General features: G+C 43.1%; 1 protein-coding gene across 3 annotated transcripts; it reads right to left on the reverse strand.

Moving 5' to 3' along the window:
• Positions 1-5385: 5385 nt before the first annotated feature.
• Positions 5386-18664, reverse strand: LOC128404794 (surfeit locus protein 4-like). Of its 3 annotated transcripts, none has more exons than XM_053370721.1 (6): positions 18413-18664; positions 11569-11755; positions 10658-10734; positions 8649-8692; positions 6528-6714; positions 5386-5989 (listed from the first exon to the last, which is right to left on the reverse strand). In XM_053370721.1, exons 1-6 carry the CDS (start codon positions 18461-18463, stop codon positions 5723-5725), a joined length of 813 nt encoding a protein of 270 aa, XP_053226696.1. In that variant the 5' UTR covers positions 18464-18664; the 3' UTR covers positions 5386-5722. The 3 variants fall into 3 exon arrangements, with proteins under 3 accessions (XP_053226696.1, XP_053226697.1, XP_053226698.1); XM_053370722.1 differs by lacking the exon at positions 18413-18664 and adding an exon at positions 13311-13420; XM_053370723.1 differs by lacking the exons at positions 10658-10734; positions 18413-18664 and having other exon boundaries at positions 11569-11675.
• Positions 18665-21629: the final 2965 nt, after the last annotated feature.

Below are 21629 nucleotides of genomic sequence, written 5' to 3' on the forward strand. Positions count from 1 at the left end.
AACAAATGAGACAAAAGACATTTGAATCGGCTAATAAATGTGGAAAATTATTAGCTTGGCAAATGAAAAAAAGACAAAAGCTTAATACTATCACTAATTTGGAAGTGGAAGGAAAGAACATTCAGAATCCAGTGGAAATTAGAAAATGCTTCCAGAGGTATTTTAAAGAGTTATATACACAAGGGCCACAGAAAGAGTTTGATATAGACCAATTTTTAAAAACAAATGGATTACAAAAAATCTCTCAAGAAAATAAGATAATGTTGAACTACAAAATTACAGAACAGGAGGTAGAAGGTGCCATTCAGAATATGCAGTTGGGTAAATCTCCAGGGCCGGATGGCTTAACCTCAAAATACTATAGATCTCTGAAAGATTGGTTAATTCAGCCACTAAAGGAGGTTTGTAATGAAATTTTGGAGGGGGAAAAAGCGCCAGAGTCGTGGAAAGAAGCCTACATTACACTTATACCGAAAACGGAGTCTGAAAAGACACAACTTAAGAACTACCGCCCCATATCGCTGCTCAATGTGGATTATAAAATTTTTGCTGATATTTTGGCTAATAGATTAAAAAAAGCATTAGTGGAAGAGATACATAAGGACCAAGCTTGCTTTCTCCCAGGTAGACACTTGTCTGACAACACGAGGAACATAATTAACATATTGGAGAAGCTGCAAGTGAACATTAATACTAAAGCAGCTTTATTTTTTATAGATGCAGAGAAAGCATTTGACAATATTTCTTGGAATTTTATGAAGAAAAATCTTCGGGGGATGGGGGTGGGTCAAGGGTTTGAAAATGGTATCAGTGCAATTTATTCAGAACAAAAGGCTAAGCTAATAGTCAATAATGTGATGACAGAGGAATTTAAGATAGAGAAAGGGACACGACAAGGCTGCCGAATTTCCCCATTGCTTTTTATTTCGGTCCTGGAGGTTTTGTTAAAGATGATTAGAAGGGACCGTCTGATTAAAGGTATTCAGGTCGGAGCCAAACAATACAAATTGAAGGCTTTTGCAGATGACCTAGTTTTGACGTTACAGGAGCCAGAATCTAGTACAAAAAGAGTATTAGAACTGATTCAAGAATTTGGTCATGTGGCAGGATTTAAACTGAACAAGTAAAAAACTAAAGTTCTTGAGAGAAACTTAACACCGATTGAGAAAGAGAGGTTTCAGAAGGAGACTGGTTTAACATTAGCTAAGAAAGTAAAATATTTGGGGGTTAATATGACTGCCAAGAACTTAAACTTATTTAAAGATAACTATGAGAAATGCTGGTCAGAAGTGAAAAAAGACTTAGAAATATGGTCAAATTTGAAGCTTTCCTTGTTGGGTCGAATTGCAGCTATAAAGATGAATGTATTGCCAAAAATGTTATTTTTATTTCAATCATTGCAAATTTTGGACAAGATGGACTGTTTCAAGAAGTGGCAGAGAGATATTTCTAGATTTGTCTGGCAGGGCAAGAAGCCCAGAATAAAATTCATAATATTTACTGATGCAAAGGAAAGAGGCGGATTTGCCCTGCCAGACCTTAAACTTTACTATGAATCAGCAGCATTCTGCTGGTAGAAAGACTGGCTGCTTCTTGAGAACACAGACATTTTGGACCTAGAAGGTTTTAACAATGTTTTTGGGTGGCATGCATATTTGTGGTACGACAAAGTTAAAGCACATAAAGCATTTAAAAACCATATTGTCAGGAAAGCATTGTTCAATGTCTGGATAAGATACAAAGACTTACTGGAAAATAAAACCCCAAGGTGGTTGTCACCAATGGAAGCAAAGGCTCAGAAAAAGCTCAATATGGAGGCCAAATGGCCGAAATATTGGGAAATTTTGGAACAAGAAGGAGATAAATTGAAATTGCAGAGTTTTGAGAAATTAAAAGATAAAGTGCGAGACTGGCTTCATTATTATCAAATAAGAGAGGCCTATAATTTGGACAAAAAAATTGGCTTCCAGGTGGAAAAATCAAAATTGGAAACAGAATTGTTAGATCCCAAAACTAAGATACTTTCAAGAATGTACAATTTGCTGTTGAAATGGAATACGCAGGATGAAACGGTTAAATCTGCAATGATTAAATGGGCACAAGATGTTGGACATAACATTATGTTTGCTGACTGGGAACAGTTGTGGACCACAGGTATGAAATTTACGGCATGTAATGCCTTAAGAGAGAATATTATGAAAATGATATACAGGTGGTACATGACACCAGTCAAGCTTGCAAAAACATATCATTTGCCCGATAACAAATGTTGGAAATGTAAAGAAAATGAAGGTACATTCTTTCACCTTTGGTGGACGTGCCCAAAGATTAAGGCTTTCTGGGAGATGATCTATAATGAAATGAAAAAGGTATTTAAATATACCTTCCTGAAGAAACCAGAGGCCTTTCTCCTGGGCATAGTCGGCCAATTGGTGCCAAAGAAGGATAGAACTTTCTTCATGTATGCAACAACAGCAGCAAGAATACTCATTGCAAAGTATTGGAAGACACAAGATTTACCCACCCTGGAAGAGTGGCAGATGAAGGTGATGGACTATATGGAATTAGCGGAAATGACTGGCAGAATCCGAGACCAGGGAGAAGAGTCGGTGGAAGAAGATTGGAAGAAATTTAAAGACTATCTGCAGAAACACTGTAAAATTAACGAATGTTAAAAATGATGTTGGATTGAAAATAAGAGGCACTAGCAACAAAGTTAATGAGAATATGCAAAAATGAGTTGATAATGGATGAAAATATAGAGCTATGTTAAGATTTAGAGTTAAGATAAACGAAAGAGGGTAAGGATTTGCTGATTTGTTTATTTAAATGGGAATACAAAAAGGGGAGCTGTGAGGAAGTCAAGGAAACAAGCTAATGAGATTAAAGTTACAAAAAATGGGTTTGTTTTTAACTCTTTTGTATCTATTTGTTTTTCGTATTTTGTATTTTTATTTCTCTTTTTTCTTTTTTATGTATTTTTGTATGTTTTCCCCCTTTTTTGTATTTTGTATATTTATGTTTTTGTAAAATTTCAATAAATATTTTATTAAAAAAATATTAAGAGACTAACTGGTTTATTACGGCACAAGCTGTCATGTGGGCAGTGCATGAAGTGGACAAGTCAGAGGTGGTAGTTAGGGAGAGGGAGGCAAGTTAATAAAAGTCCAGGTTACATCCGTTTCAGCCGTCCCCAACCTGCTAACAACTTGATGAGTGCTGCTGTTCTTTATTGTAGCAGCAGTAACTGAAGATCAGTAGTAGCTGCCTATTTAAACCTTTGCCCCTGAAGAGCATGATTTGCGTTGGCAGATCTTCAGGGCTGGTTTCAGATTTTGCAAGCAGCAAAGAGCATGTGGGAAAGCTTGTGTCATAAGTCCAAGAAAAGAAAACTATTGGCGCTGGGAGCAGGCCAGCCCACTCAAGAGGAACGGGAGGAAAGGCTGAAGATCCCAGCATGTTGGGTCTGAAGGAGGTGGTACAGGAAGGGTCAGACATCCAAAGGGGTGTCATCAGTGTTGACTGAGAGGCAAGTTCAAGTGACAGCCCACCAGGCTTCCTTGCATCTCAAGAAATGCTCTCTCCAGTGCTTTCTGGCTGAACTTAGTACCTCAGTCTCTCAGCAAACGCTCCCATCATGCAGGAATTGCTGCCTATTCCACTGAGACAAAAAAATATAAAGAGTTCATCTGAGGTACTGTAATTAGCGTACTTCAGAGGAAGTTGTCAGAGCAGCTACTTTTACAGCAGTCGAAAGGAAATAAAGCGGAAATGCCCTTCAAAGCCAATGCAAAGTCCCACAGCTCTCTAATTAAGGAAATGATGGGACTGCAGAGGCAGGAGCAAACAAAAAGGTAAGACTGGGATCTTCTAGTAGATCTCAAGGTGGTTTGCAGTAGACCAGCAGTATTATTGTTTAACAAGTTAACAATAAAATGATTTCATCTGAGGCTTTCCTCAAGGCTTATTGGTGCTTTTTAAACTATTTATGTGTATGATTTATATACTGAACATTAAAAAACTACGTTTATAATGTGTTTTTCTTTATGTCACTGGGTAAAGCAATATGCATATTAATGATGCTACTGCGTACAGCAACCATTAGGAGAAAATATAAATCCTGGCAATGGTTAGCAGGGAACACCTACTGCAGAATATGAACAAAATGTTGAGAAGAGACTTGACTAATCAGTTTATTTCAATATTAAAATGCACCAACAGATATCGAGTGCAATAGCTCCTTCTTCCACAAGCAGATCTGCTGCAGGAAGTAAGAAAAACTTCAGTCACATGAAGATCGAACACTTATAATACAAAGGCTTTTGCATTTTCCTCCCTCTTTAAAGCAGAGGAAAATGCATTAGCAAAGCTCCAACTTCTTTCCTTGCAATTATGTGTCTATGCATTTTGCATTTGAGGCAGCTTTTCATTCAGTGTGTACTGACAGTTGCATTCTTCTGCTGTGATTATCAAGTTCTTTTTGCCTTTCACACTTGCAGGACCTTTTTTAAAATGCATACTTTGTCCCCAAAAAAATCTAGGAAATGGGAAGTGAACCTTGAGTGGAGTTACTGAGACTCAAATACATGTCTCTTTTCTCATGAGAAATAACTTTTATTGAGTGTGTATAGTTCTGGACTTGCCCACTACCAGAATGCAGCCCTTGAGGGATTTCGACTGGGTTAATGCCTCAGCCCCAAACAGGTTCCTCACCTTAGTTTAAATCCATTGCTTCTCCTATTCCTTCCTTAAGTTGGACACTTTGTCTTGAAGAACATCCTGAAAGGCACTCTTGGTCCTCAGAGCAGGTGTAGGGAACCTATGGCTCTTCCGATGCTGCTGAACTATACCTCCCAGCAGCCTCAGCTAACATGACAAGTAGCCATGGATACTGGGAGGTGTAGTTCAGCAACGTGTGGAGGGGCCAAATGTTCCCCACACCTACCTTAGAGCAGCCTTTGCCTTCCAGATTCTTCCAACATTCAGGCTCATGTCTAGGTGTTGGGAGGTTCTGCCAGTGTGTTACTTCCAGGGCAATTCAGGCTTCCTCTGTTCCAGTAAGTCCCAGCTCTAAGGGAAGAATGCTTGGTAGAGAGAGGCAAAAACTGCACCGTGTGTACACCCTGAGTCCTACTAAGAGGTGTCCGGGCCAGGGTGGGTGTGTGAAGAGGTTAGAGGAGAAAAGAGGCGGAAATACTTTATAATCACAAACACTTGTGGACCTTAGAAACCCAGCATAGGCTTTGATTTTTAGACATTAGGCAGAGTGAATTTGGCGATGGCACTACCTCATTAGCACAGCACAGCAGCGAAAATACAAGCTGGCCCTGCCTCCTCCGGAGGGAATGGGCAATGCCAAAGGATCTAGAATGCCCCTGCATACTCTACCAGAAAACCACTTTTTAATCCTGGCCTCTCACAAGGCAATACGTCACAGTGCCCCAGAAAACCATGGGGTCTCAAAGGATAAGTATAAAAGTTCAGTAAATCAATATACATACATACATATATATAATTTGACTTTAATTTACATGTCTCAAACAGGATAGAAGGCAAAGGCTTTTCTACCCTGATAAGGCAACCGTGAACTATGATAAACCGCAAGAGAATCAATCAAGGGAGAAGAAAATTCTATACAGGTTTGTAAAAGCTGTACTTTGTCCCCTTCCCTCCCTCCCCTCCCTCTCCCGCCCACACACTGAGCTCTGTTTAGAGTCCATCTTTACCACTTTTTCTTGTGTTCATCCATGGAAACCCCCCCAGGTCCCAACGCCACAACAAGCAGCAGGCCACCTATGACAGACATGGTCTGGAAAAAGTCATATTTGAGAAAATCGTGGAGAGGCCTGTAAGTGGGGACACTCCAGAAGGCATTCTGGATCAGGTTGATGATGAAAAGCCAGATGACTAGGGTAAGAGCAGCAAGCTTGGTCTTGAAGCCAATGGCTACCAAAATGATAAGCGCCATGCCAAAGATGTCCTGGAAAATCTAGGAAGGAAGACAAAAACCACGCTTCAATTTAATGCATTCTTTGCTTCAATGGCTGGTGTCCCCAACTTGTTATCAACAACAGAGATCAGGCATGCACCCAAGTAAAACAAATGTTGTGACCTCCCCAATACATTATGAAAATGTGTACGTATTTTCTAATTTGACTTAATTTGTTCTAGCTCTGTGATTGCTAAGAACAGGCAAGGTGTTATGTAAGGTGATGCAACAGCACTCTCTGAACATTTGCTGGCCTATTCAGCCCAGTGGTGTTTGAAAAAGACCCCGGAGTAGGAGAGAAGTCAAATCTAGCAGATTCTCCATCCCTGGGTAAGTGACAAGGCTGCAGCAAAAGTCAAACTGAGTAGTTTCCTTTATTAATCAGAATAATGTCTTAAAGGGCCTAGTCTATTTACTATCCAGTGGTGAGGTAGCACACAATTGCCCAACTGAGTTTGTGCTTATTTCCATAGAATACCAGCCAATTTTGCAGACAGAGAAAACCCAACCAAGTCTTGTAATAATGGATGCCACTCACAGTGAAGGCGCCAAGTTCGAAGTGCAGGAGTGTCATGAACATGAGAACCAGGAGCAAGCGCCCACCAAGCTGCATGTACTGCCGTGGTGAGATATCGTCCATGGTAGGGACTCCAGCAAACATGGACTTCCCCTCAGAACGAGATTCTGCAAGTAGCAGGAGCAGCCCACCTCCAAGAGCCAAATTCCTATGAGGGAGAAAAAACATAAGGGGTTCAGACAATTTGGAACTGGGGTCTGCAATGGAGGTATCAAACGGCATATTCTGTAACACAGTAGCACTCATCACCTGGACCTTCTCATGATTCTGCTGCTTCCCTAACCCCACAATTTTTGCCTTCCTAATTGCTGGGATGCACCTGGTGCTCTTTTTCCACACCTCTAAATGACACCTATGGCAACTCTGGCCTGCTTGATTTAATTACTACCACTTAAAACCCCCTTCTGAGAGTCAGCATACCTAGTTTACCTTACTTGATACAGGTATTTTTCTTTAACCTAGATTACAATATCTTTCTAGTAGATGGCTGCCCATTCACTCAGTGTTCTAAGATAACCCTGGCCAGATAACCCAAGGAGGTGAGGATTGGATATTCTTCCTGCAACCACTCCTGTGATTTAGCATAGACAATGAGAAAGCTCTGCATACTGGGCTCCTCCCTCCAGTTTAATTTTTAAAGCCTTGCCTCTTAACTCTTGCCAGGACGTGGGTCCTGCCTTGCCTTCAGCTTTTATGGTTGGAAAGAGGCTGCTGGGTTCTTTGTGGGGAGAGGGATCCTGCTTCTTCTGTGTTTTATTTGTTTGGGGTTACACGTTTTGCCTTTGGGGGGAGCATTCTGAGCTTTACTAAGTTTTCTTTTTTGAGATGGGTATTTTTGGTGCCTGTAAGTTTTCTATTTCTTGATGTGCCACCTGGCTTATAACATTGAGAAGCCCCACTCTAGGACTTGTAAAATATTGAATAGTCCACAGCCCAAAGGGCTGAGTCATCCTTTCCCCAAGGCTGGCAGTTTTCCTCTATTGTAAGACTCTAATTTTCCCCAAGAGATTAGAGAGCCTGTTGTTTTGTCTCCCGACATGTGCTTGGAGACAGTAAGCAAAGACTCAGTGTCTGCCCCACTAGGTCATGAATATAATTGGAAATGGACCTTTCATTCCAAGAACCCCTGAAATTAGGGCAAGTGTGAACCCTATCCTCATAGGGGTACAGAAAGGTTTATAAAGATATTTTATTTTAGATTTTGGATTCTCAGAACCCCGTTTCCTAAGAAGAAGTGTATTTACTATCTATTGAACTAATCTGCGTCGAGTTGAAGCTTTTGTGAGCCTAAGCAGTTATGTTTTGTTTTTATAAATTACTGTTTCGGCTTTATCAGAGAAGCTGGGGCACCTCCAAATGCCTAGGAAATGAGAAATATGTGTATTAATTATTATAAATAAGTTACCATTTGGACTAGTGGAAGCAACTATCTGAGAGTGTGAAACACGGGTTTATTTAAAAAAACCCTGCTTGGCTTTTGGCACAATCAAGACAGCATCTTTATGCAATAAGGAACAAGGACCTCCCTTTGGATTATTATTTTTATGAAGAGAAACCTCTTCCAGCCTGCCAAGCACTTAAGGAGGGGCAACTAGAGGAGGCCACTTGCAGACCCTGTAAGCTTTTTGTCTTTATACAAGAATTACTATGGTCACTTTTTCAATCTACAGGGACTGGTGACAACACTGAGAGAGTTCTGAGTGAAAGGAGCTTGAGACAGAGCACAGTTGTATGCTCATGAAAGGGACTGCCTATAATGCGGGTGGTCACCATGACATTATCAAGTTGCACTATGTTGCTGAGCATAGCATCACTGGCCGGTAATCTTAGAGGTGGGATTATGTGCAATACAGCTTCCTTTCCCCCTTTATAACCAACTTGTTTCCACCATCAAACTAGCAACCCGCCTCTTCTTAGGCACACGAGTCAACCCTCTCTAACTTGTATAAGCGTACATGAAGGTATGTGGGTGTGAGAGAATGAGAGAAACATTTCACATACAAAAGGTGAAGAACATCAAAATACCCCATCATGAATCCTCTATGGAGTTACAACACAACATGCCTTCTGGTTTTAACTCACCTCATCAAGAACTTGAGGTCCCATAAAATACTGTAGGCAATTGTCTGAAAAACAAGAAAGCAGTAGGTAGTGATGAGGACACCATCATTAGTTGATGATTTCCTTGGCAGCAGCCATGAACAGTTGTTGAGAGTTCCTAGAAAACAGCTTTGGGGGTAGGAGCTGCCTTTCATTGGGAACTGGTGTATGAGACTAATATACACTTAGTTTTCAGGAAGATTCCCAAGAGTGTGCGAATAGGCATTAAAATGAGGAATGCAATTTAATGTAAGCAAGTGAAAAATGATGCACGTTGGGGCAAACAAAATAATTCTAAATTTCACATATTGGGGAAATCCAATGTTGGAAGATTTAGGACAGACAAAAGAAGTTGTTTCTTCACACAGTGCAGTTAAACTAACCCCCCCCCCCAAGGTAGTGATGGCCATCAATTTGGAGTACTTTAAAAGATTGGACAAATTAATGGAGTATAAGGCTTATCACTGGCGACTAGCCAATGTCCATGTTCTGCCTCCACTGTCAGTCCGTGTGCCTCTGAATACTGGTTGCTGGGAATCACAGGTGGGCAGAGTGCTGCTATGCTCAGGTTTTGCTTCTGCACTGTGAGAACAAGATGCTGGACCAGATGGACCCCTGCCCTGATCCAGCAGGGCTCTTCTTACGTTCTTAGTGTAGTACAATAGATTATCACTAATGTACAATGAGAGTGGTAGCCGTGTTTGTCTGCTGAAACAATGAAGAGTCTTCAGCCACCTTAAAGACTGGGATTTATTGTCGCAGAAGCTTTTGCGGACTATTGCTCATTTTATCAGAAGTATGAAGAGTCCTGCGCCAGATGTGTACACACACAGGTACAGAGATAAGAGGTTTGCAAACACTGAGGCCAGGGAATAATCGAATGCAAGAAATAGCAGAAGACATTTCCCTGTTCCAGGCACAGCTCAAATGTGAACAAGCTAAGAAGAGAGTAGTCCATTCACAATGAAAATTAATACTATCTTTCTAGTCTGTGGTTGCTGTTGTGACTAGATCAGTCTCTTCTTATCTTGTAAACTAGGGGAGACTAACCTGTGACTCTCCAAATGTTGCTGGACAACAACCCCCATTACCCTGACTATTGGAAAAGTTGGCTGTGGCTAATGGGAGTTTGAAGTCCATCAACATTTGAAGTGCTGCAGGTCAGCTACCCCTATTCTATGCAACTGAACTTTGCAAAGAAATACTGGACATTTATTGCTGTCTTTTTGCTTATATTTATTTTTTCTTTTTGCATATTATATCCAGTAGGATAACACTTTAGGCATCTAATGAAGTAGACTGTACTCCAGGAAAGTATGTATCACAATCAATCTGCTAGACTTGGCACACCTACTTTGTTGAAAATAACCAGAAAGTAGAATATTACTTTTGAACAACGCGCTCACGAGCTCAAGACTTGCCAAATGCTGCACTGGACTCATGGAATTCTGTATTTTGCCTTAAAGATGAAAAAAATGTTTTGCAAAGAGAAGCCATTGAGGAAGAATATTGGGTCAAAACATGTTTGATAATTTAAGACTGAAAATATAGTTAATAAGCATCATTTTTATAATTAATGTGCATTGTTTTATTGAAGCTTATTGGCAATAAGCATTGAATTGCTATCATTCAAAGTCTTTTACAATTGATATTCGGCAATAAATACAGAACTTCATATAATTTCAGTATACCTCAAACCTTAACATTTTATTCCTATATGGCTCCATCACTACTTCTGTTTTGGAGGGCAGATACAACTTTTCTGTTTAATCAAACCTCCTGCTTATTTGGACTGCTGTGAATTTTACTGCTTTCTATTCTGTTTATATTTTATAGTGTTTGTTGATCTGAACTCTAGGAAGGAACGGAAGCGTGTAAATAATTGCAAATAAATGAAAACATGATCCTCCTACTCTGAAGCAGCTTGACTGGATCTGAGCATATCTTTTCACTCTGGGATCTAGGTCTTGTTCCTTACACTTTCAACTCACCTGCATGAAAACGATTCCAAACAGGCCAAAGCATGCGTAAGGGACAAACTTTCTGGCGAGAACAAGCACACACCCAGCTAAAAGAACAAGAGAGAAGGCGCTTCAGGGACAACAGAAGAATTGCAACAAGGAAACAAAATACAGAAAGTGTTTTCCACATGCCCATTTCCTACACTTGTCCTGAAGCAGCTTTAAATGAAGAAGGGGGGCACCCGGATCGTGCAATACGCTCCCCTCTTTGGTCCGTCTGGTGCCAATGTCAGTCTCACTCTGGTTCCAGGTTAAGACCTGGTAATTTTCTCAGGCGTTTATAAACTGTTAATTTTCCAAGTTACTATTACAGTAGTTGGCTGCTCTGTGTTTTAAGATTACAGTTATTTACTGTTAACATAAGTAAAGAAGCCATGAATCACCTTATTCTGCATGAGCATGCCCAAATATTAAGATTTTCTTTGGAGGACAATTCCTGAATTCCTGTCTTCTGAAGTGAGGCAGATGGAGAATGCTACTCTGCTGTGGTGCCTGGGTTGGAATACTTTCCACAAGGAAGCGTCTCTGGCACTGGGTGGATCTTTCTATTTGCCCAGCCTTTTTAGTTTAAACTGTTAGGTTTTATTTTTTTTTATTCTGGAGCTGTAAACATTTGAGGTTACTATACTATCTTAGTGTGTCTAGTTTCAAAGACCAGAGCTTTGACAAATTTTATGAAAACTAATGCTCTTTGATGTAAACATGAAACCTAGTCCCTAGTCTGCATTCTAAATTTGGCCCTTAAGACAAATCACTCCCTGAAAGTTCTAGAAAGAATGCAAACATGTACTTGTGTCCCACCTTTGGCAGCAAAACCTATGGAGGATACCAGATCTGTTCCAGTCATTCTCTACCCAGTCACCAAAGGAAGAAGCCCTTACCTAGCTGCCCACACATGTTGATTAATACAAAAAGTGTGGCTAAGAGTGCACCGCTTCCCCATGACATGTTGATGTAGTCTCGTTGCTCATTCCACTGGAACCACATCCTGATGCCATCCTCCAAGAAGGTGCTAATCAGGCAGAGGTGAGCCAGATGAGGTAGGTAGTGCTTTGTCACACGCAAGAACTGGAGTGAAAGAAAGACAACATGAGAGACAGGACAGTGCCCCTAAATGGCTGCAGAAATGAAGGTCAGCCTTGCCTAGACTTAATACCAACTTTGTCCAAATGATCTATGGGTTCTTCTGCTCCACGAGGTGGCAAATATATACTACATATGTTCAACATCTGGAAGGCCAATTTATACATGCAAAAACAAGCTACTGATGTTATAACTTGGTGTACTGGTCAAGTGTAGGTCACTCCAAACACTTTCGATTTCAGACCTGCTCCTGAATGAAACATGTAGACAAGTGAAACTAATCTCTTACAGAGTCTGAGTCTGGTACTACTTATCATGTTCCCTCATATCAGGAGACAAAACAACAATATAGATTCTGCTGCTCAAGGTAAATCCAAATGCTAAATCTATCTGTTTGAAGATGTAGTGGCTCCCGACTTAAGTCATTTTCTCTGCTCCCCACCTCCCCTCTCACACACAAAATTCCTCTCAAGAAGCGGTTTGCAAACTTTTTCTTTTTTGCAAAGATAACTTAAAATGGCTAGTGGCCTTGATGGACTACTTAATAAACTTTCCCCCCTTCATCACCAGCAACAGCAAAACCAGTTTCTGTTGATGTTGGCATCCATCTGTCTTAAGTGACAAAGGAGTGTCTCATATATAATGAAAATCATGGGACGTAGGCCAGGGCCTTGTTAACCTGTTCAGCCTCGAATCAAAATGGCCTTTGGCTATGTTATTGGGGGGCAGGGGAGGAAATCTAATGCAGGGCAAATACAGATATCCCCAACTGTTCTGCATTATTCCACAGACTGCCTGCATCAGGAGTGCCATCTACAGGGGGCTGTGGGGCTGGCCAGCCCCCAATATTTTCAAGGGGACTGCCCACCAACCCCCATTCCACAGCAATCCTTAAAAGGACGCACCAGGACAAAATGCTTGGCCATGCCACGTCCTTCTGAGGGTCGCCAGGGAAGCGTCAGAGCGAAACTTCGCCCCACATGCCCCTTTCACAAAGGTAAGGTGGCTGGTTGAGGATGGGGGATGGCAGGCTGAGTCAGCCTGACCGGGTTGGGGGCATTGTGCGTGTGATATCATGCATGTGTGATGGGCCCCCCAGTATTGGGCGCAACTCAGCACGAATGTACCTTTCAGGGAAGTTTGAAACTTCTGCTCTAGAGAACCTTTATGTTCCTTTCTAGACTATGATTGGGATAATTAATTATCAGACCACTTAATGTTCACTTTCCACACTATTTCCCCAGCTCAATGCTTTCTGGCTGAATAGAAGAAGTGTGCTTGTCTAATCTGTGCTAAAAAAACCCAGGCCCATATTATTCTCATAAACATGGCCTATCTTGTCTGTCCCCTTGTAGAAAAGCCAATAGATTCTTGTTTCCCAATCCAGCCAATGAACCACATACGGTTTTCCCAGTGTTAGAAATTCTCCTCCAAGAAAGCCAAAGAAAACTCATGCGCACAAAACAGAAATATTTTTGGAGATCCGTAACATGGAATAAAACTCTACAATCAATAAATTATACATGTAAATTCCAAGCACCTTCATTCTGCTTTGGCTACTTCTTGGGTGCTGTTGCTCGCTCTGTGATTCCTCTCTGCATTAAGATCTCACTATCTTTACAGGCCTAGAAAGCAAACAATGTATTCCCATGTCATGGGAGGCTCATTTGACCATAATAAAACTAGGTGGTAAATTTGAAAATAATATTTATCTCCTCCTAACTTCCCTCATAGAGTTGTTGTGAGGGTAAATAATAAATGTAAACTGAGAATCACCATGGAGATTGTGAACAACTACTACAGCAACAAGCTGGTAGCATAACTGTTGTCTGCAGGGTACCATGACCCTCATAATTTCCTCCAAAGAGTAGCAGAACCCTGCAGAGAAGATTTTGAGGTGCCCCAAGAGAAGATGAAAGGGAAGACTTGTTGTGTGAACTGAACTTTGCATGTACAACACTGATTACACCCGGTGTCATTCAAAATTGTGAGCCCTAAACAACAACAACAACAACAATAATATTGATCCATGCAACTTTACAGTGGAAGCAATAGTGGATGCAGAAAAAAGTGTATCCAAGCCCAATTCCTACTTTTTTCTTTCAGTGGTAAAGCAGCAGCTCCCTTCACTGTCCACAAATGATCCTTGCATGGTAGAGGGCTGAGATCAGAGAACATGCTTCACATGATTTTGTTCGACAAATCCAATCTACTACCACTCTTAGATCTTTTGTGGGAGGAAAACGACTGCCCCTTCAACAGTTGATGAGCCCCAGACAGTACAGCACATTCCATGGCAGCATGAGGTTAGCATACTAGCACAACACTGGCCCCTGATCATTAGTTTTGTTAGAGACCCTCTCCTACCCCCATGGCCCTGCAGACTTCAACAATAAAGGAAGCAATAGTACGCTGCATCATTTAAATTGCAATCTTATGCATACTAATTTAGAATTCAACTACTGAATTCAAATGGCTTTACTCCCAAGTAAGCAAGCACAAGGCTACAGCTGCCAACACTTAATTGTTTTGATGAATTAAAAGACTTTTAATTGATTTCAACATGTACTCTGATTAAAAAGGCAAGTCAGTGGTGAATTTTTTAATTATTTTTCACTCAAGTCCTTAATAAAAACGGTGCATGGTAGGCACCACTTTAGAAGAGGCATCTCTCACATAAGAAGGAATGCTTCTCCTAAGATGGAACCAGACAGGACACAAATAGACTAATTTATCAACTAAGGTTACTAAGTAACCTTCCCTTCCCATTCTCGAACTTTTGTTTGTTCAAATGAAGAACATATGCAGATTTAACAAAACACCATATGATTGGTGAATACCTCTTTTAATTAAAAATTATGGTTAATTGATGAAGTTTTCTTTTCATTACCAGTTCTAAGTGATATAAAGTTCACAGTCTTAAGACTGGTGTTGTTTTATGTGGAGAACAAGAAGTGCAAGTCACTTCATATTCCTCAGGCAACTTGTAACTTCAGGAAGTTGCCCTCAATGAGGCCCACCCATTCTGCCTTGGTACACGTCACAACATTTATGCTTACCATTCCAATTACATGCAACTGAGTTTACAAACTGAGTTTACAAACTGAGTGTTTGTAAACCTCCAGTTTAAAATTATGTTGACGTTTACCTGTAGATAAAACTCATGATGAGTTATGCTTAAGAATGGGCCGCAAGGCTGCAATCCTATGCATTTGTCCAGGAATACATTACCGTATATTGAACATGGGAACAACTTTCAAATACAGATACACAGGACACTGATAAACCTGTTTTTCACCAATATAATGTTGTCTACATTATATATCTGAATGTATCATGCAAAAATTAAATCCTCTTATCCCAAATGCCCTGACTGCCAGAAAGATAATCAAGGCACAAAGATAGTAAAGGCAACAAAAATAAAAAACGTTTTGTTCATTTTGGATGACTAATTGACCTGCATTGCATACCATGTGACTGGTTGAATTTGCCAAAAAGGTTAAGAAAAAAAAACAGGTATTATGTTATAACCTGTAGATGTACAAGGAAGCTCTTTAATAACATATTTTAAAAATGCACTTGATGGCAAAGAGTTGATAAATCCCATTTAATGTAAGAGTGCACACACATAATCACACCTTTTCATTCCAGATTAACCTGGAAGAATTGTCTTCGCTTTGCATAGCTCAATGCACACAATCATTGACACAAATCAGAAACCCATTCTAAGCCTACATATGCATTGTTTTACTCTCCAGTACTTATTGTAATTGCAGCTGTGGACAAAGTACAATGGCCAACTTTATGTAGGTATTATTACGCACAATTATTTGATGTATGAAAATAGCCACAACACTTAAGTGTTGTTCCTGGTGGCCAAATCAGTGCTAAAATCACTTCCAGCTAGTTGGATTCCACACCAGTAATGTCAATATATAGTACAGTTAAATGTGGAACTTGTGGCTTTTCCGATGTTGTTGGACCACAAGCTTAACATGAGTCAGTGTTGTGATACATCAAAAGTAGTATAGTGTCCAGATCAAGGGAAGTAATAGCACTGCTCTATTCTGCCTTGGTTAGACCACAGCTGAAGTGCTGTTTCCGATATCTAAATTTCTCCATGTGTGTTTTGCTACTGGTGCAGGTCCAATTGCAACCACATTGAGATTTCTGGGCACCATTTTGGTAACTGACATCTCCATCAAGCCAGCTGATTCGAACACAGTCCTCCATCATTACATCAAATAAACTAAGTGCAAGGCTGAATACAGATATATTTGACTGTGCTGCAGACTTTTCACAGGCCACCTAAATGGAGCTCACGAACTACAGTTTAAAAACCTTACTCCATTGTTAATACTATTTCCATTTCCACTGTGTGTCTCCTTGCATACTGGGCAAATGAATAAGAGCAAGCTACATATAGTTGACATAATAGAATTATAGAATTGTAGCATTGGAAGGGATCTGAGAGTCATCTTGTCCAACCCCCTGGGCAAACATTCCACTGTGGTGACCGTAACCTAGGTTTAAGGTGCCATTTGGCTCCTAGCTTATATTAAGTTTATAACACTGACTGTGTCCAGTTCTGGGCACAATTTAAGAAGGAGGTTGACAAGCTGGAACGTGTGCAGAGAAGGGCAACCAAGATGATATGGAATCCAAGCCTGATTAGGAATGTTTAAGGGAATTGGGTATGTTTAGCCTGGTAAAGACGGACGCGGGTGGCGCTGTGGGTAAAAGCCTCAGCGCCTAGGGCTTGCCGATTGAAAGGTCGGCGGTTCGAATCCCCGTGGCGGGGTGCGCTCCCGCTGCTCGGACCCAGCGCCTGCCAACCTAGCAGTTCGAAAGCACCCCCGGGTGCAAGTAGATAAATAGGGACCGCTTACTGGTGGGAAGGTAAACGGCGTTTCCGTGTGCTGCGCTGGCTCGCCAGATGCAGCTTTGTCGCGCTGGCCACGTGACCCGGAAGTGTCTCCGGACAGCGCTGGCCCCCGGCCTCTTGAGTGAGATGGGCGCACAACCCCAGAGTCTGTCAAGACTGGCCCGTACGGGCAGGGGTACCTTTACCTTTACCTAGCCTGGTAAAGAGGAGATTCAGAGAAGGTTTTCAGCCATCTTCAAATACCTAAATGGCTGTCACACAGAGGATAGTGCTCCAGAAGCTAGGACCTGGACCAATCGCTTCAAGTTACAAGAAAGGCGATTCTGACTAAACATCAGGAAGAACTTTGTGATAGTAAGACCTGTTTCAACAGTGGAATGGACTCCCTAGGGAGGTGGTGGATTCTCCGTCCTGGGAGGTTTTTAAGCAGAGGTTGGGCAGCCATCTGTCAGGTTAGATTTAGTTGAGATTCCTGCATTGCAGGGAGTTGGCCTAAATGACCCTTGGGGTCCCTTCCAGCTCTACAATTCTGTGATGCTATGAACTCCTACCACCCCTCACCACGTTGGCTGTGACCAAAAGTGGTTGGAATTCAACAACATATGGGAGGATTAGATTCCACATCCTTGATAAACAAAAACCATGTCACACAGGGCTGGTGCAGCATGAAGCCAACTTTGCACCAGCTCTTGGTACTTCCAGGAGGCTGGGGGAACAATTGACCGCCATGGCCCTTCCCAGCATCGGCCTTTTGCTGCTGCCAGCCCCCTTTGGAGTAAGGATATGGGGGCCAGTTATATGTCACCTAGCCAGAAGAGAGGACCCTTTTTCCTGTAAACTGCATTTTAAGCCAGGCTCCTTGAGGACAGGAAGACCAGTACTGTACCGGAAACTTCGCTGTCAGTTAACTCATTTCACTTTGTCTTTAAGCGTCGCTTGTGGTTATTTCGCAATACCGGATTTATTCTGTTGTCATTTCTGAATAACTGGCATGCTCTTTATTTGGCAAATTTTTGGAATGTTTGCGCAGCTCTTTGTGGGGGGAAAGTGGCATATAAGTAAACTCAACCAACCAATCCAATCCTTTTAGTTTTCCCACCCAGAGTCAATTCGCCCATCCGCCCCCTCATGCCTTAGGCTCCAGATCATGCCCGGCGGGATACCTTTTGGCACCTCTGAGGCAAGACCGGCAACACGAGCTTCTCACCCCCCCAGATGCAGGCCCAGGTCACCTCACTCGTGCGTGGGCCATGCTAGGGCAGCAAGCTAACTAAGGGGCTGCAGGGCAAACCCCTAGGCAGGCTTTCCAGCCGCTTTCCACCCCTCGGAATTTGCCGCCTGAGGCCGCTGCCTCGCGCCAGGGCCGGACCAGCGAGGAGAAGCGAAAGCGGCCGTGCCTGAGGAGAAAAGTTCCTCCCGAAAAAGGAGGCAAGCGGCTCACAGGGCTGCCGGCCTGCTTCTCTCAGGCGGACGCCCCTTCCTCGGGCTGAAGCGCCGCCGCTCTGCCCGGCCTCTGCCCTCCGCGCCCCTCGCCAGCAGAGCGGGCCTTCCACAGAGGACGCTTCTCCTCCTCCCCGCCGCCATCTCCCCGCTCGCGAAAGGCAGGCGAACGGGAAGGGAATAAAGAAGCGAGGGAAATGGTACCTTCCTCCCGCTCGCCCTCCCCTCCTCTCAGGGAAAGATGGTACGGCCCCCAGCACGCGGCTCATTCGGCCGGCCGCGGAATTCCATCCGAGGAAGGGAGGGGAGGAACTCACCTGATCGGCCAGGTCTTCGGCCGCCCCCATTACATCGCCGCTGGGCGCCATGGTCCGCTGAAGCGAGGCTCGGCCACGCGCGCGCGCCTTCTCTTTCTCCCTCCCCCTCCCCCCCGCACCTTCCTGAGGGGCTCCACGAGTAAGTGGGCGGAGCCTGAGCTCAACCAACCGCAGGCCGAGCCAGCTTCTTTCCCAACCCCTCCTCCGGATCGTCGTGCGGTTTAAGGCCCCGATTGCTACGGTGGCCGACTAGGCGCTTGTTACAATCACAGCTCCGGCATTTACAGCAGTCGACTTTTCCCGCCCTCGCCTCCAGGGTCAAAGGTCGGGGTAACGTCCCTCTGCGTCCACTTGACGCGACTGTCAATCCCAGCTCTCGGCTCTCAGTGGAGGCTCAAGCTGTCTGTCACTCCTCCTTTCCCGCCCCCCGTTTCAATGGGTCAGCTCAGCTTCCGCCGTGACAGCGTCTCACCCGCCGCCGGCTGCTTGTTGCCGTGGCAACTTCGCTTAAGCGCCGACTGGCGAGTCAGGCTAATGCATGAGTGCCACGTATATACAAGGCCCGCTTTCCCTTCAGATGAAGTAATAAAAATCGCTGCCCTTAAAGCACCTGGGAAGCGTATTTCGTCTCTCAAAAAATGCACTGTCTCTCCTCAGAAAGTTGCAGCTCCCAGCATTTTCATGAAATCAAAATCGAAAACTGACGTGGCAATGCGAGGAACTGCATTTAAGACTGGGAAATAGAAACTAAGATAAATCGAAACGGGCGGATTCACTCGTATCCTTTGACATGGCAAAATACAGTGGTACCTCAGGTTAAGAACTTAATTCGTTCCGGAGGTCCGTACTTAACCTGAAACTGTTCTTAACCTGAAACACCACTTTAGTTAATGGGGCCTCCCGCTGCTGCCGCGCCGCCGGAGCACAATTTCTGTTCTCATCCTGAAGCAAAGTTCTTAACCTGAGATACTATTTCTGGGTTAGCGGAGTCTGTAACCTGAAGCGTATGTAACCCGAGGTACCACGGTACAGGACAGGAGGGCGGCAGACAGGCAGGCGGAGGCGATGGCAGGAGGGTTGGGGGACGATTCCCCCCCACACTGGTGCTGAAATAACGTCAAAGCAACCCATTACAGTCTACTGCAGCCAAACCGGATGGCCCCTCTGGAATTTGCCACACGCATGCACGCATACACATGAATTTATAGATCTGTCTGCGTTTTGCTACCCAGAGCTGAAATACATGACCCATCACAGACGGCAGTATTGTACAGCAATACATGCAGGCTAGGCCAAAAAAATAAATGGGGGACATATTCTGATGAGGCGGCAAGCTTTGTTAAATTTCTGAAAGAAAAAAATATTAGGGGGCATAGGTACTGTGGGGAGCACCCAGCCCCCACCACATGCCCACGAAGGGGCTGGGCACCCACAAATTTTCATGATGGGACTGTGCACGTGGCAGGGACTTGCACGTCTGATGTCAGCACACCCACTGGCGCAAGCATTTGACATTAGCAGGGGCCAGGATAGAATCCTGCGACATCCCACATGCCATGTTTTTTCAGGATGATGACAGACCCTCCAAGCATCCCTGTTTTCCAGGGACGGCCCTGAATTAGAGAAGCTGTCCTGGTTTCTGATTTGACCCCGCAATCTCCCACTTTTCCTTAAGATGTCCCTATTTTCATTGGAGAAATGTTGGATGGTATGGAATTATCCGACACCCCCCCCCCCTTGAGCCGTCTGTATAGGGAAGTTTTAAAAAATGTTTAATGTTTTATTATGTTTTTATGCAGTATATGTTGGAAGCTGCCCAGAGTGGCTGGGCAACCTAGTAAGATGTGTGGGGTATAAATAAATAGTAAAATACTCTTATGTAATGGGATGTCCCTATTTGCATCGGAGAAGTGTTGGAGGATATGTGATGAGGAACTCTTTGGTGAAAGGCATTTACCCACCTCAAAAAAATGTCAAAGATTATAGACAGGAGGCTCTGAGATTAGTACATAGAATCATAGAATTGTAGAATTGGAAGGGACCCCGAAGGTCATCTGGTGTCCAACTCCCTGCAATGCAGGAATCTCAACTAAAGCTTCCATGACAGATGGGTGCAAGCTCCCTTTGTTCCTTGGGTGCAGCTCATCAGGCCCTCAATATTTGAATTCATTTAAAGTAGCTTGGTGTTCCCTTACCACCTTTTTTCCTGTCTTGAGCTGCAGCTCCCTCTTTGGGGAAAATAGGCTAATATTAGAGACAATTTAAGTGGAAGCATTTCACATAAATACGGACTCGGGTCATTGCTATTCACTTCTATGGAGGAAAGAAAAAGCAGCATTGTGTGCATGCCCTCTAGAGGTTGAGACTGTATAGCAATGGGATGTTAACTTTACAAAGGAAGGAAGGAAGGAAGTGGGAAGGAGAAGGGAAGGAAGAGAAGAGAAGAAAACCACCCTGAAAAGGCCCATTAAAAAAGAAATGAACAACTGGTGGGGGGCAGGCAAGGAGCATTGGTGGGCTGTGTGCCCCAGGGGCTGTCTGAGCACATGCTGCTCATATGCTATTCTGAGGTCTCCTGATTTACATGAATTTTAACAGCTATATAAGGACCATCTTTGGGGTGGCCAAACCAGTAAGGGAATCTCCCAATTTCCTCTACACTACTATACCTGCCTCTGCTCCAGCCGCCTAATTAAAGTAGGGAAGAGGTGAAGGGGATGCTGTAGGCAAGATGGGGAGGCCTCAGGTTAGTCTTTCATTCTGCCTTTTTTATCACACTAAAGGTGACAGAAATATGCTTGTATTAGAAAAGATGCTCAATATGATGGGGGAAGAAACTGGGTAGAGAGAAGGCAAGGATCTGCAGAGGAGGGACATAATATATTACTGTATGGTGTCATTCCCCAGGTCTCTCAGGGAAGGCTGGGGTATACAGTGGTGAGGGGCATGATGACAGCTGCAGTAATCTATCCCCACATGAACATGAGGTGACCCCGTGACAACAGAGATAGTACCTGAGTAAAATTATCTATCCCAAGGCCTAAACAAGACATGATACAGGAAATGCATAAGTGGGATTTTACACAATTTTTAAAAGAGTCAATAGCAAGGGAGATATTTAGATTAGGATTGCACAACTAAGGAAGAGGGTTTTAACCCTTTTCCCTGTGCCAATTTTCTATGTATCCATCCAAAGCTGCTATATATTCCTTGAAAG

This window comes from Podarcis raffonei, chromosome 17 (genome assembly GCF_027172205.1).
Source record: "Podarcis raffonei isolate rPodRaf1 chromosome 17, rPodRaf1.pri, whole genome shotgun sequence".
In the NCBI taxonomy this organism is placed as follows: domain Eukaryota; kingdom Metazoa; phylum Chordata; class Lepidosauria; order Squamata; family Lacertidae; genus Podarcis; species Podarcis raffonei.